Source organism: Rhododendron vialii, chromosome 8a, assembly GCF_030253575.1.
Source record: "Rhododendron vialii isolate Sample 1 chromosome 8a, ASM3025357v1".
Lineage (NCBI taxonomy): Eukaryota > Viridiplantae > Streptophyta > Magnoliopsida > Ericales > Ericaceae > Rhododendron > Rhododendron vialii.
Window position 1 is genome coordinate 30,406,899 of NC_080564.1, and position 16,433 is coordinate 30,423,331.

General features: G+C 38.0%; 2 protein-coding genes across 2 annotated transcripts; both read left to right on the forward strand.

The window, feature by feature from the left end:
• The first annotated feature begins 3,703 nt into the window (after positions 1-3,703).
• LOC131335216 (bidirectional sugar transporter NEC1-like) lies at positions 3,704-6,408 on the forward strand. Its single transcript, XM_058370476.1, has 6 exons — positions 3,704-3,871; positions 4,914-4,950; positions 5,058-5,268; positions 5,380-5,541; positions 5,670-5,789; positions 5,916-6,408. Exons 1-6 carry the CDS (start codon positions 3,820-3,822, stop codon positions 6,186-6,188), a joined length of 855 nt encoding a protein of 284 aa, XP_058226459.1. The 5' UTR covers positions 3,704-3,819; the 3' UTR covers positions 6,189-6,408.
• A 2,926-nt stretch (positions 6,409-9,334) lies between these two features.
• On the forward strand, positions 9,335-14,935 carry LOC131335217 (probable protein S-acyltransferase 7). Its single transcript, XM_058370477.1, has 5 exons — positions 9,335-9,830; positions 10,821-11,000; positions 12,230-12,517; positions 13,576-13,809; positions 14,221-14,935. The coding sequence occupies exons 1-5, from the start codon at positions 9,726-9,728 to the stop codon at positions 14,740-14,742; spliced, it is 1,329 nt and encodes a 442-aa protein (XP_058226460.1). The 5' UTR covers positions 9,335-9,725; the 3' UTR covers positions 14,743-14,935.
• The last annotated feature ends 1,498 nt before the right edge of the window (positions 14,936-16,433 follow it).

The following is a 16,433-nucleotide window of genomic DNA, read 5'->3' on the forward strand; positions in this document are numbered from 1 at the left end:
GAGCAGAGACAAACCTGCTCGCGAACCTATATATTGGCATGTTCGAGCCGAGCCGAGCCGAATCTATATATTTTGAGTCGAGCCCTGCTAGGTTCGAGCTCGGTTCGTTTATCCTTCGAACCGAGCCGAACGAGCCCTTACCGAGCCGAACTCGCGAGCTGCTCAGCTCATTTACAGCCCTAGCTTACGGGCACCTCGATCGACTAATCTTGGGAAACTAATTCCACCACCTACTTGCGGTAGAATAGCCCTTGTTAGCTGCAAAGCAAACCAAGCTGATCGAGTTTCGTTACACACAAACTAATACTACTAATTAGCTTGATCCTTTTTTTTTTTCTTTTTCACGAAGCCTTTGAATTATACTTCAACAAGGTAATATTTGGTTCATTCGGTTTACGATGCTTGAAAAAAAATCTTACTTCTCGAGATTGAATTCTATTCTTATTTGATTGGATAGGAATTATGTTCGGGCTCTTGGCCTCTCTTCGGGCTGACCCGCATTTTGTCCATTTTGTGCCATGTGTCATCTCCCTCCGCATGCCATGTGTCCCACGAGTCTGTTGCCACACGTCAGTATCTTATTGGGCTGTCAACTGGTCCTTGGAGTCAAATTTTCCTTCAGACGCTGACCCTTCCCAACACAAATATATTATGCACATTCTGAGAAGAATTTTCAACTCGATCGTGGAATCAAAACCAAATTGAATTTATTAAAATTACATAATAGCATCACCATCATTGTTATCGCATCAAGTCACCTGTACCCATTTGGTGTTGTACCTCTGTTCTTGTACGAGTATACCGCAAAATCACACAAAAGATATTCAATAAATTGGTCAAAGTCTTTTTATATGATCATGTAACTGAAATTGCATGAAAACAAAAGTACAACTATTGTATTTGGATGAGTTTTTAAAAATTTTTGAATTTGGTTTTTGGAATAATAAATGGAGAAACAAATTAGGGTAGTAAAAAGACATAATAGAATCAATAAACGATATTCACAACTTCAACCGAATCAACCTTCATCGATCACAACAAGTAACTTAAGCCTCATACTCCGGTAACATGCCAAGCACTACCAAGGTCAAAATAATCGCATACGCCAGCAGGCCTTATGAAAAACAAATTTCTGATTTTCCCGGAGGACAATCAATCATATCCCATTAATCAATCAATCATTTCCTGGATCCGATGGACTTGCACGTATTCCCGTTTGCTTCATGATTATCAACCACACAAATATCTTACAAATATAATGGCATTACCGGAGTCAATCATAAGATTAGCAATACAAAAGAGTACAAACAGGGGATGATAAATAAAAATTAGTCCGATGACTTAGAATGTATTGTGTATACTTCCTAACTTATATTTGGGCAAAATGAATGTTTTTCTATTTTTATAAAGCTTAGAAGTTAATACTAGGAATTTCTATTAAAAGAAATGGGGCGTTACAATCTATCTCCTTGATTTAATTTCGTTCTCGAAATTTTGCGGCTCAAAATACAAGAACTATTAGTCTTTTCAGCAGAGACAAATACAGGGTATTACAAAGATTGTCTCTAAAATCCGGCCAATCATTATTGGGTACTCTTGGAGTACCAAGTGGCATTGTCACGTAGTAATCCATGCAAATTAACGATAACAGCCATACAACGTGGTTCACTACTCATTGTTTCTCAATCACTTAACAAAGTGAATGATAATCTCTCTACCTCGATCGCATCAATAGTTGGGATTATACCACATAGACAACTCCACTTGGTATTCCAGAAGGGCTGAATAACTACTCCTAAAACTTAGTTCATGTGCGCGTAAATTGACCGAGCACCCAAATACCAATTGCTGGCAGATACTACTACGTGCACCTGTACATTACCAATGGTTCTCGCTCCACGTTAAAAGAGACGATCTTTTGTGACATTTCAGTTTTGTCCCAGATTGCGTGCAAAGAAAGGAAACAATCATATCCCATGAAATCTTATCCAATATATTATTCGATGAAATTTTTTTTATTAGCAAAGAAAATTTTATAAATTTTTCAAAAATATTACAAAGATTTAACGGATCACAGGCACGCAGATAAAATCCCACCCAATAATCAAATTCAAAAGAAGGCAAAGAGCCAACCAAAACACCACAGAGAAAACCAAATCCGAAATAACCGCTGAACCAACACAAATATCATCGATGGAATTGGTGATATTTGTGGCGCACAACGTTAACTGCCTGCTAATTGGTTCACTGTTGGGGATCCACCCGAATTCACCCAATTTCTGCTTCTCTTCTTTATTGCAAGGCCGACAGGACAATGGTTTACTAAACAGAGAAATCCAATGAATGTGTGTTAGTAAATGATAGTATATGATACGTACACATACAATCAATGTTGTTAACCATTTTTACGGTACGAGAGAAATGCTACAATACACAATCACATTTGGAGTAATCAGACATTTGAGTTACTCCCATCATAATGGGTAATTTACACCAACCTCCGTGAGGTTTCTGATAAATACATTGCACCCCTAACCTTCCAACTTATTACACTGGACTCCCTTGCAGGCAAATAGCTTAGCTCAGTCAGATTGACTCCGATCCGTAACATCCTTAGTCCTCTGTTAGATTTGTGATTTCCAAGTTACTAAAAAATCTTTGTGTAGCTCCCATTTTTTCCTTAATTTTCCCTTCAGGCCAGAATCATGGCTATATATACCAGAGAACTAAGACCATTGAGGACTAAATTGGTTGGAAAGTAAAGCGAACTAATTAAGAAACTTGGAATCCACGAATCTTCGGAATACGAACGAAGTGTTATCTAACTGAGCTAAGTTATAATTCCCATTCAAGTGATGTTAGGGTAAAATTAATTAAAGATTGAGGGTGCAGTGTATTTGTAAGAAACCTCGGGGTGGTTGGTGTAAATTGGCCATTCGTTATCAAAAATATCCGTTTGGCTAGTGCTTATAATATTGCCGGCTTTAAGATTGTAAATAGTACGAAATACCGAACACTTGAGTTATGCAGATCATATTTTTGGGGTTCGAGCTGCTTCCAGACGGCACCTTCCTAACTTGAGATTTCTCATCTTTTGTGTTAAAAAGTTTTTTTTTTTTATCAGATAAAATGGTGGGAGGGAGCGACCGGAGTAGCAACTCCACTTGGGCGTAACCGTAGGGGCTTCCTACCCGCTGTGAAATGTCCGTTTTGAGCCATAGCTACTATCCTTGAGGACAGGCCATGGCACCACCTAGATACATGATGACAAGGGAACAAATCGTCCATTCCTTTGCCACTGACAAGACTCGAACCAGAGTTTTGCCTGGAAATGAAGGAGGCTTTTGCCATTCAGGCTACCACCATCGGTGGTTTTGTGTTAAAAAGTTAGGTGCATGTTTTTTTTCCAAGAGATAAACTTATTCATGGAGGCTCCGTGAGCCGGCGCAATCTCAGCGATCTATTCGAGCAATTAATGGTTGAGATCCTTTTTCAATTATGACCGGTCATAATTAATTGTTACTGGTCGTAATGGATTTTCAATCCAGACCGTCCTAAAACACTTTCAACGTGCGCGATTGACCTCCGTAAAGCCTTCTTTACAGATCAGCCCGCAAATAAGATTTTCTGTTTTCCCAATGTTCATTAAGCATTCTTGCAGTAATCTTTCACTCCCTATAAATATGGAATGCCCTTAAGCTCTGAGAATTACAGCATTGCTAATTCAAAGATACAGTGAGCTAGCTAGACAGGGTACCCTTAAGTGTCCTACTTATTTCTCTCAATCTTCGACCCTTTGAGTGCGAAAGAGGTCTAGAGATGGCCATTTTATCGATGGATGACCCATGGGTTTTTATCAGTGGTATTTTAGGTGAATTTACATCCATTTGAAAACTCACTTATTCATCTTTTGTCATGCCAGACGCGTGTTAGTCGTCTCTCTTACCTAGCATTACATGAGCTAGGCGTCGCTCCCTTTTTAATATTGATCGAGGAAAAAAAATCATCTTCTTTTTCTTTTCCTTGGAAATTACTTATTGGAAATGGAATGCGAGAAACGGTGTGTGTTTGCAATTTTCTTCCAAGGGCAGATTACCCCTAGTACAACAATGATTGATAACTACGATACAATGCTATCCATAGGCGCTAGGATAGAGTTAGATGGGGCTAGTAAGGATCGTCTTTTAACTCATTTGATTCAATAGTAAGTTCATTAGCATAATCTCTTGAATGAATTGAGGGAAAAAAAAGGAAACACCCCCTCCCCCTCTATAACATTGAAAAAAAAATTATCATCATATATATAGCCCCACTTCCTTAGAGATATAGCCCACCCCTCTCCGTTTTTTTTGTTAAAATAGGAGTAATAGTAATAGCTTTAATATTTTTTGAGGTTTAATTACAATCTTTTGAAAAAAATAAGAATACCAACAACAATTACTTAAAGTTATGGGCTAAAATAAAATAAATATTGTCAGTTAATCAAATATATATGCCTAATTTTAGTAGATAGGAGTAGAGAAACGTTAATACTTTTGCAATCTAAGTTGGTAAGTATAAGAAACATGTTTAAGGTTGATACGCATTGGTGCATGTTATTTTGTTTTTTTTTTTTTTTTGAGTTAATTAAAGTTCACATTGTTGTCTCTCTTTATTGTATTTTTTTTATTGTGAATATTTGCTCTCCCTAAGTAAAAATCCTGACTCTGTCCATAGACATAGATAAATAAAAAATGTGAGTAAAATTTGGGGATATATGAAAATTGATCCTCCATATGTTACTATTCTTCCTCTTAATTTTCAATATCGATCTTCTTTTCTTTCTTCTCTTTCACCTCGATCCATCTTTGATGGAAGACTATATTCGCTATTACGCTAAGAACTTACTCATTTCTATTAAAAACCTATTGCAGGTAACATTATCGCCTTCATGGTATTCCTTGCCCCGGTGTAAGTTCATCGTTTAATTTGATCTTCCTCAATAGTTGGTATATATATTCAATTTGGTAGCTAGGCATATGGTGACTAATGAGAAATGTACTCGTATTTCTTTGCAGGCCGACATTTTATACGATTGTGAAGAAAAAATCTTCCCAAGGATATGAATCAATCCCATATTTGGTTGCACTCTTCAGTTGCATGCTTTGGATATACTACGCGTTTGTCAAGACAAATTCTATGCCTATTATCACAATCAACTCGGTCGGTTGTGTTCTGGAGATAACATACATCGCGATCTACATTGCATATGCACCAGCGAGTGTCAGGGTATGCTAAAATTTACTCTATTAACTACGTCGCCCTTGAAATTTATTTATTTATTTCGATTCTTTGCTTAGTTTCGAATTGAAATACGGAGGGGGAATATTGTTGGTGCAGATGACGACTTTGAAGATACTTGGTTTCTTCAACCTTGGGGGATTTTCTTTAATTGCCGGTTTCTCCTATTTCTTCACCAAAGGACCCAACCGAGTCCAACTACTTGGATGGATAGGTCTTTGTTTTGGTGTGGGTGTGTTTGTGGCACCTTTGAGCGTTATGGTAAGAGTACTACTCAAGATATGCAACAAAATCTTTCTATTGCTTTCTCCCCGGGCGACGGCCGCAATTCTCTATTGTTTTCCTACATCGATCTTACGTTGAACTCTATTGTTTTGCAATTAATGCAGAGAACGGTCATACGTACCAAAAGCGTGGAGTTCATGCCATTCTCTCTATCTTTTTTCCTCACGCTGAATGCTGTGGCGTGGTTCTTTTACGGGTTTCTGAAAAATGACTTCTACATCTATGTGAGCTCCATATCTCTCTAAAATCATATCAAGCAAAATCAACTACGTACGAAATAAATGATCTATATTATCAATGTTTCTAATTCCTTTTTCCTTTTTTTTTTTTTTTTGGGGAATTTTGTGTAGCTTCCAAACATTCTTGGATTTGCTTTTGGGATAGTGCAAATGATTCTTTATGCATTCTACAAGTACTGCATCAAAGTCCCAGAAGAGGAAAAACAACAAAACGCTGGCCCCAACATAGTTCTTGAGATGCCTTCGGCCGATTCGTCTGAAATTAAAGAGACAAACGAGAAATTTGTCATTCACCAGATGAACCAGAGTACGCACAGAGAGTTGCCTCTTTCGAGTTTGGTTAAAAAAATCAAGAATTGCGCAATACTGAAGCCCGTAAGTTAGTTCGTGATCGAAGATTCGCGCTTGAGAGGGGCAGATGGGAGTGTTAAATTGTGTTTATCTTTCTTACGTACTTGTAACCGGTGGAATAAGTACTCGATATGTACTTCACTAGCTACATCTAGCTTGTTATATATGCTTATATGTGGCTTTATAAGCGTTTCCTCTTGTACGGGTATATCAATAACCAATAAAAGCTCCTACTCTTTAGTCTTTTCTAGTTCGTATTTACACTTTCTTGGATCTCTTAGTCACGTCAAATTGAGTAAAACTTTCATGTCATTCATTAAGTATTAGAGAGAAACGAATTTTGTGGTTACATTGGAGATGAGGGTATTGTTTAGCTCTTCTCGAGGAAGCCTTTCGAAATCCGAAATAGAGACGCCCCCTTTCCTTCTCAATCGGCTAAATTTGTTCATCGTACCAATTCACCTTAACCAACACCAGTGGCAGAGCCACTTGAGGACGAGCGGAGGCATGCGCCCCCACTGAATACTCTTCTTCTTCTTCTTCTTCTTCTTTTTTTTTTTTTTTTCAGATTTTGTATTTTTTCCTTGTAATTGGCTTCTTAAATTATTCTTTGTTTAATTACTTTAATACATTTTGTATATATTTCATTCTAAACTTTTTGTTTCCAATATTACAAGAATTCCACTACACTTGTGAAGTGAGATGTTTAATGAATAAAAAGAGTCACCACTCACTATTTGAAACTCGTCAATACATCATGTCCAAATTTGTAAGTGGCTAAACTATGGGTTATATGCATTATACTTCATTAATTATTCACTATTTTGAAAGTAATCTTGTCTATGTCGATAGAACTCACAACACGTGACGAAATTAGAGGTTTAAGCATAAAATTTGAAAAGAAAAGCACATTTTTTCTGATTGGATCAAGATTGCTAAATATTAACATTTTAGTTATTGTGTATCTAACTGCTATTAGACTTGGTCCATTAAGACAATTCAAACAATTGATTTATTTTGATAGTTTATGAAATTATTACCTTCCTTAGTAAATGTGTTACTGTAGCTTTTTTTAAAATTATTTTTAGCACAAGCATTCTTTTATTATTTTGGTGTTGCTAATTATGATTTTTTTTTTTGTTGAAGTGTGTTTAAAAAGTACCCCCACTATCGTTAATTATTAGCTACACCACTGACTGAAACCTTACAATCAGCAATCTAGCCTCTCGTGAACCGTCACCGCCCCTTCGTACGTATAGTTTGGTGAGCCCTTCACCGATCTGATCAGACGGCCAAAACTCAAACGTACATGGACCCGGCCCGTACCTTAGATTCCGCGGGAAACCGTTGGGTTGAACCTCGTGATGGCATGGGATGATTGAGAAATAGTAAAATCCAAAGAGAGATTTTTGCATGGCTGGCCAAAATAAGGTCCAAGTTTGACATTTTGGGCTGAGCCTGGTTCAAAATAATGATTCAAGATTCCAGAAGAAAGTCTTAATTAATTTGCAATCATTTACTGTACTAATCATTGATCATTGCTACCATTGAAAAATGAGAGAATTAGCCAAAGACGACTCTGAACCTCGGTATGATTAGTCATGATCAGGGTCAACATTAGTAGTGGTTGTGTTTTGATTCTTCTAAAATATGGTGCCTTGATCTCACCTACTTTCGAAAGTTGGAAAATTCTAAAATCAGTCCAATGGGCTGACAATAGTGAGTATGTGACGTGTATTAATGGGTATAAAAAGTACATAGAAATATGTGTTTTCCTACTTTCAAAGTTGAAAAATTCTAAAATCAGCCCAATGAGCTGACAATAGTGAGTGTGTGACGTGTATTAATGGGTATAAAAAGTACATAGAAATATGTGTTTTTCTTGTCTTCTAGTGTGTTTATCGTCAGCCCAGTAGGCTGACAATAGCAAGACCGTTCAAAGTTTGATTCTCAGAATATTATGAAAGCTCGTAGCCTCATAAGCCAAAACTGACTTTACAAAAAAAAAAGATCTTCGGAACCCAGCTCACAATAAATTTCTTTCCGAGAGATTCGGCCGAGCACAAAACTTACAAATGAGCATAAGAAATTAATACGAACAAAACCAAAAAACGGAAATTAACGGCCCCTTAGACTCAAAGGCAATGAATGATCTCCATGTATGAACCAATGAATCTCATAAGTCGTAAGTAACAAAAATTCTACATACGCGCAATTTTAGAAATACAACTTGAACGTGCTCATGATTTGCAAATTGAGTCGGGTTTGCATGCTATGGGATCCGGCCCATGTGCTTGATTCAACGACATTGACCGGTGATCACAAGAATTGCACTTGGGGTTTTACCTGGCCGGCTTGCTTAGTTGCGTTTAATGATTGCAAACCAACTGAACTAATTAATGAATTAAACCTCCGCCTTTTAATAAATCACGTTTCTTAATATTAAAATGTACATAGAAAAATGTTACAAAACGCACTTCTATTTGGGTCCGTATACGATACACACATTGAATAGTCTTGAGTTGGTTGTATTTTTGCATTAAAATTCAGAGCAATAGTCTTGCAATTCATAACTTTTTGTGTAGCAATTCATAATGTTTGGATAAAGATTCACAACATTTTTAAGTTACGATTTTTTTTTTATCTTGATCTTATGAATATTTTTAACTAGATGTTATAAATACCTATGCCCGCATTATGGCTCATTATACAAATGTTAAGTGGATGACGGTGACATTTCAAAAACATCAAGCGGTCTTTGATTTTGTCAGAAACCTGACGAGAAGTTGGTGAAATTTATCCAAATTATTACTCGTATACAACAATGGATTTTGATTTTGGCACTCCAAAATTTACTACCGGAACTCCACTTGTTAGAGCGCCGGCAGTAATTTTTCCTATTACAATTTTCAATTTAAAATATCTAAATCAACTGAGGCTAGTTTAGTTAGTCAAAAATTCGAATCTTCTTACCTACATATAGGTGTACCTTGGAGTAACAAACTTATTTCTTATGTTAATTTATTTGTCGGGATTGGTCATCTCATACACCCTATAACAGACTTGTTTCTTACTATATTAGTTGATTTGTCAGGATTGGTTGTCTCGTAAATTTTAAATTTTTTTTTAAAAATCTGCGTTGTGAGACTGCGATTAGGTCCTCCAATCACCCACTGCCACGTCAGGCAACACCTCGTAAATCAGTTAGAGAGAGAGAGACAGAGAGAGGGAAGGAATGTCTTTCCAAAGAAGAACAACCACCCAGAGTGCGTGCGTGAGCGTGTGCGCCATCACGACTCAGTCCATTTGCTCATATCACCTCTCTTCTTCATTGACTGTCGCCGTTCCCTTCAAATCGTGAATTCCAAGAAGAAGAAGAAGAAGAAGAAGAAGAAATAAAGCTAGGTTTTTTTTGGCCGCCGGCGACTGTTTCACCTTTTTGCCGCCGGTTAAGGAAGCCTGTTGGTCAAACCCTTCCAAAGGACCCACCTTTCTTACCCTTTTTCGCGTTTTTCAATCCATCTGTCCTAATCCTTATCGCGTTGAAAAAATAATCTTAGAGAGAGAGAGATGTATGGAGTGCCGCCTCCACATCAGCGTGCGGTTTCGGCCACCGGAACTGCCGATGCAACGGCGGCGTCGCTCCGCGCTTACGAGACCTGGAAAGGAAGCAACGTAAGTCGAGGTTTTTCACTCTCTGCGGATGTAGATATTAACAGATGCGCGACATATTTCTCAGTATGGATGATTAGATACACGTGTGTTTGTTCATTTTTCACTTGGATTGAAGCTAGGGTTTTGTTTTAACAGAATTTTGAATTAGGGTTTGATACTATGTATTTTATTAAGTAATCTACGTTAATTTTAGGCAGTGTTCTAAGAGTTTTAGGCGAGAGGGGTGTGTGGTGCCTAGAGGCCGACTAGCTCCGTAGGCGGCCGACTAGTCGGGGCATAGGACAATTTTTATCTAGGCGTTGGACCCCCACCTAGCACCTAGGCGCCGACTAGTCGGCCGCATAGACTAATTTTTAGTTTTTAGGTTTATAAGACCTGGATTGCGTCGATACTTTGGAAGTTTCTTTGATCGTTTTTGTTTTGTTTTTGTTTTGCTGCATCTGATTGTTAAGTTTCGATGTGCAATTGACATCTTCTCAGTTGTGTGTTTACCATTTATGCTTGTTAGTTAGGGTTCTATTTGGGAAAAACCAGATATTGTTTACTTTTGTAAACAAAGGAAAGTCTGTGGGTTAAACAGGTCCCATAGAATCAGTGAATTCCTTTTTGCATCAATCAACTGGCAGTTGAGATGCAGATTGGCTAATATGTCGTGTGAGCAATTGAGCTATTTTTACTTCGATTTTACTTGCTCACTAGGGTTTAACATGCTGCCCACATTCTTTACTGATTATCGATCAATTTGTTTTGCAACTCTGTTGTTGTAGTTTAGACTGCTGTAGTGATCTTGCCGTAAAAGGATAGGGCTAGGTAAGGAAGAAATGTAGTCCGCGTCTGTTGTATAGCTGGATAGTAAGATTGTGTTGACAGATTGTAATGTGATGGTGCCTAAGAATGGCAATGTTGTAAAGATTTAAACTTTTTAAATAATAGTTTCCAAGCTTGAGTTTGTTGCCTGTCAATCTCACTGTTTGTTTTTCCAATTTTTAGGTATTTCTTCTTCAGGGGAGATTCATATTTGGACCTGATGCGAGCTCACTTTTCTTCACGATATTCCTTATAGCTGCCCCAGTCGCCGTTTTCTGTGTTTTTGTTGCCAGAAAACTCCTGGACATTTCTCATCATTTGGGAATATTAATAATGGTGGTTGTAGTTGTATTGACATTATGGGTGAGTATTTTTCTCAATCCCATGTGTTACTTCTATTGTTTTATCTATTTAGACAGTTTGGTGAACTTTTTCCTTAAAAATCCTTGACAGTAATCATGTTTGACACAACTTGTTTCAACCTCTAATGAACTGGAAAAAGCTAGCTCACTATTGGCATCACTTATTTAATAGAACGACCACTTATTTCTTGTCATGCCACATTTTCTTTCCCTTTATTATTCTGGAATGTGGGTTATGGCGTTGGTTGGGATGCAGATTATGTTCTAGTATTTTTACCAGTCATTTAAAGACTTCAATTTGGTTCTTCTGTTAACTTCAGATCTAGATGGTTATATCAGAAGATATAAAATTAGGATTGATGGTGTTATAGTTGCCTGATCAGATAAACTTTGCTCAATAACCCTTCGTCTCAATTACATGCGGTCAGCTACAAGGGTCCATTTCTCCAATTTATCCTTACAGAATGAAGTCATAAAAACCAGAACTGAGACATACTAGAATGCAGTAGAACTATTCAAACTTGTTTGTTAATCTGGTCTTGAACAACTAGCATTATCTAAAAAGATTGTGACATGTAATTTGTTATGCTGACCAAAAACTTCAACTCCCTTTCCCTGGAGGTAGTCTGGTTCTTAGCAGTAGAAAGATGGTGCCTAGTCAAAGTTTCATACCATTTATCTCAGTCATTCTTTGCATCTTGTGTGTTGGTATATAGAGACATAGAGTTGATTTGTTCTACAAGAAGATTCTTATTCACAAGGACTCGATAGGAAACAACATTGAGAGAGCTTCTTTGCTAGGATATATGTGCTTTTCTATTTTATTATAAGTTAAATGTGTGATTTGTACATGCTGCCAAGTTCTTCCCAGTGGAAAATTTTCAGTGCACCGTTTCGAGAAAGGGATACGTATTGCTCATGTATCGTAACATTTTCAAAAAGTGCATTAAACAAGTTTCTGCAATGGCGTTTTGTCTGTTAGGTTATTTGAGTGTTGACAATGTATTCTGTAAGGACTGCAAACCGTAGTTGGTTGTCACATGTATTCTTGCAAGTTCTCTTTTTGTTTGTCCGGTTGCTAACATTAATGGGGGATTGCACTATTGTTACGTCAGGATTTATCCTGAAATCATGTTTGGACACACAAAAATTTGGTAACAGGGAGTGGTTGTTCTATATGATGTTGTCCTTTACTGAATAACAATATCAGCAGATAAAATTTACATGCAGGACTTAGTACTTCTTCTAATGACCTCTGGGAGAGACCCTGGTATAGTTCCTCGTAATGCTCACCCTCCAGAGCCCGAAAATTATGACGGAAATGCCGAAGTTGGGACACCACAGTTTCGTTGGCCTCGCGTAAAGGACGTACTTGTCAACGGCATAACAGTGAAGATCAAATACTGTGATACTTGCATGCTTTATCGACCTCCTCGTTGCTCACACTGTTCAATATGCAATAACTGTGTCGAACGGTTTGACCATCACTGCCCTTGGGTTGGACAATGCATTGGATTGGTAATGATTACTATTATTTATTTTCTTGGGCCCACCATTACTATGTTATATATATATATATACGGGGCGGTTCCGGGGACACCCAAAAAAACACCTCATATATATATCACTCCGTTTCACATGAGAGGGTCCTCATTTAGTTAAAATGCAGACCTCCCCATTTCTCCCCTTTCCCGATCAAATTTCAATGATCCGAGCCGCTCAATGTGATCAGAACATAATTTTAAGGGTACCCGCGAGAAATCTGCGAAAAAAATGACCGGAAAGGGCTTGATTTAAGCAGTTTTTATTTGAACCGTTCAATAAAAAACTGTTCGGGTGAAGCCCTTTCCGGTCATTTTTTTTGCCGATTTCTCGCGGGTACCCTTAAAATCACGGTCTGAACACAATGAGCGGCTCGGATTATCAAAATTTGATCGGGAAAGGGTGGTCGGCATTTTAACTAAAATGAGGACCCCCTTTTGAAACAAACTGTATATATTATATTTGCTTTTTCCGTTTAACTAGCCCTCTTAGACAATCATTAATAGGACTAGACAGCGCAGAGGTTTTTTTTTTTTTTTTTATAGTTATATTGTAAATAGCTGATGTTTAATTTTCAGATTCTAGTTGTTTAATCGGTCAATATGAACAAACATGGAGTTCTCCATTCTACATAGTTTGTACCTGGTAATGTAACAAAGACAAGGATCCGAATGAAATCTCAAGGCTGAGAAAGTTTGCATCTTAGAGAACCAACGCATGTAGAATCCAAAAGAGAACTCAATACAACAAAATTGTATTGTAAAGGAAAAGGAATAGAGAAGAAAAGCTCAAATGACCATTTCTGGCCACTGGCCTTGTTCAGTTTTTCTTTTACATCACGTAATTGAGACAGTATTCAGGTCGATTTGGCTTTTCTATAACCATTAGCTTGTTCTCTAATAAGCAAACTACTTTATCTACATACTTTTCTTTAGACATCTGAAAGTTCTTTCATACATTTGCTGAGGATTTATAAATTAGCTGATTTTATTAATGTGGTGTTGAATCTGAATTTCCATTCATTCTGGCTGCAGAGAAATTACCGATTCTTCTTCATGTTTGTCTCCTCATCAACCCTTCTTTGCATATATGTGTTTGGGTTTTGCTGGTTTTACATCATCAGGATCATGGATAGTGAGAGAACATCAATCTGGAAAGCGATGATTAAGACTCCTGCTTCCATTGCACTCATAATTTACACCTTCATAGCAGTCTGGTTCGTTGGTGGCCTAACTATATTTCATCTTTACCTCATCAGTACAAACCAGGTAAACACCACTCTTTCTAAATAATGACAACATCCTTTATCCTTTGGTATCACTTGGATGACCAATTTCTTATTGTATCGCTACACACGGACATGAGTATTTCATATCCTGTCGATATTTTTGTTTGAACCATTTCGTGGCATGCTTTTACTAGTGATAAGGATAACGATTTTGTTCACCTTCATCCAGCGAGGGTGAACAACACCCTCACTCTCATTGGTGGAGAGGGTCTTGGTCCCATAGAATCATCGCACTTTTACATATGAATAGGGTTACTTTTGGAGGGACCCGCTTTCTTTGCATCATTGAAAGTGGAGGTATTGTCAAAATGGACGCATTGAAAAGTGTTTACTGAACTTCCTCTGTCTTGTCATCAGATTCTTAGAGATCTCCTTTTATGTACTTTTGCAGTCCACTTACGAAAACTTTAGATACCGATACGAACGCAGAGACAACCCATATAACAGAGGGGTGATTGGGAATTTCAAAGAGATTTTCTGGACCAGTATTCCTCCTTCTAAGAACAAATTCAGGGCAAAGGTGCCAAAGGAGCAGGAAATTCCGTCTCGTACGGTGAGTAGCAGCTTTTCTGGCCCGTACATGCAAAAAAACATGGTTGATATGGAAATGGGAAGAAAGCCCGGTTGGGATAACAGTGCTGTCGACGATAATGATCTCGAAGGACAATTCAGCAGTGATGAGGCCAAGGAGAGTGAATTTGACAATGCATCTCCTGCACCTGATTTAAGCAGGAATCTTCTTGCTGAAAGTGCAGAGGTTCAAAATACGCTTCTTCCAAGGCGATCCAGTTGGGGAAGGAGAAGTGGGAGTTGGGACCTACCAAGCGAAATTCTCACCATTTCATCTCAAGCTGGGGACTCGAATCGGATCAGTGGAGTAAATGGAGGGAATTTGACAGAGTGTAGTCAATAACAGATGAACTCTTTCATCTTTGTAAAATAAGAATATAAAGTGGAGTTAACCACGAGTTAAAAGAACCATAAGAGAAAATTGGTTTTTAAAAGTTGATGCTAGCCATTGTTACTTTGTGCTTTTATGTGTATATGACTCTGGAAATGCTATGATGTTTGTTTCTTCTATGGCTATTTTTTCTTCTGTTTCTTTTTTTGAAGCTTGTCCTGCTCTCAGTGTGAATATTTTATCCCAACTGAAGAATGAATTCGAGTCTGTGTTTCTCCTTTCCTTTTAGCACTTGAGCCTTGGCCCTGTTGCTTCTGTGGGAAACTTGGATGTTTGATCAACAATCCAGGTTTCCTCCGCGGGCACATATTAAAATTGCCCTACCGGCCATCCCTGTTGGCTGGCTTGTTTTCGCAGCACCACAATGGACTTACCAAACCTAATTGGGTTTGCTAATCTCAAACTTTCTGGTAAGAACACCAAAACAAGAGGCTCCTAATGCGTAGACAGATCGCTCAGTTTTCCTCTTCACCCGTTACTGTTTCTTTATGCATCACTAGAGAATCAACATTGCTTCAAGAAAGCAAATGCCCCTTGGACTTGTACTCGACAGGTTTCTTCATTATCCGGAAGTTTGGGCACTACAAAGCCATGAAAATCCCAAGCTTAACGCTTTCACATTCATGGAAATGTTTCCCTCAGAAACAGGAAAGTGGAACTTTTGAGGCTGGAATTACCGTTCCCTTGCATGGCCCGCAGTGCAGTGTAATAACTCGCTGCTTTGGGTTGATGGGCTTGGCATGATCCTCAGCTTCAATGCTACCAAAGAGAAATTCAGTTTTCTTGAGCTTCCTTTCACTGGAACCTCCCAGTCCTTCCAACAAAATACAAGCTTGTTGCGTTCAAATATGGAGTTCTGGTGGGTTTCTTTCGTTCATGTTTTTGATTTATGTTCGCTTCAGCTTTGGGTGAGAGGGGGGAAATTGGGTGAAGTGGATGGTCATAGGTGGTGATTGTGAGCAACAATTTCGAAGTGTTGAGAAGATTGATTTAGTTTCAGAATAAAATTCAAATGGTGAATTGCATGTGGAGATCCGTAGGAGCTTATAGTTTAATCTGTTGAAACGTACCACTAACGGTTATATTGTATGTTCGAGCCCTTCTAAGCCTACCACCCTGATACTTAAAACAGAGCGGGGTAGACATACTTCTTAACCATCCGAACGTATTACTCCTATGCCATACCCCTCTGCTAGGGCAATCACTGCACTCTAAGCTCGCGTGCATGATAAGTTGGACTCACTGGTGTTGTTCGTGACAGGCTCATACTACAACTTTAAGCAGAAGATGGGTGAAGCAGTCCATGATTTCTCAGAGGAACAAAAGATTGAGGTTGTTCCTAACTCTGTGGAATTCCAGGGTTTGTGCAACACAGAACCCAGCTTGAGGCTTATGACTCGAGAGGTTAGAATTCTTTGTTTCCAATAAACGCCTAGGCTTATATTTAATTTTTTGTTTTATACTCCCTCCATTTTCGTAATTCCAATTTATTAAAAAGACATCATCATTACACATTTCATATAAACTTTTACGTTCATTTTCCAAAATTATCCTCAAACGTTTACTCGTTAACTTTTCAAAATGAACAGCCCAAAATGAAATACTGAACTATTATTTGGGGAAGGAAGGAGTACAATTTAATC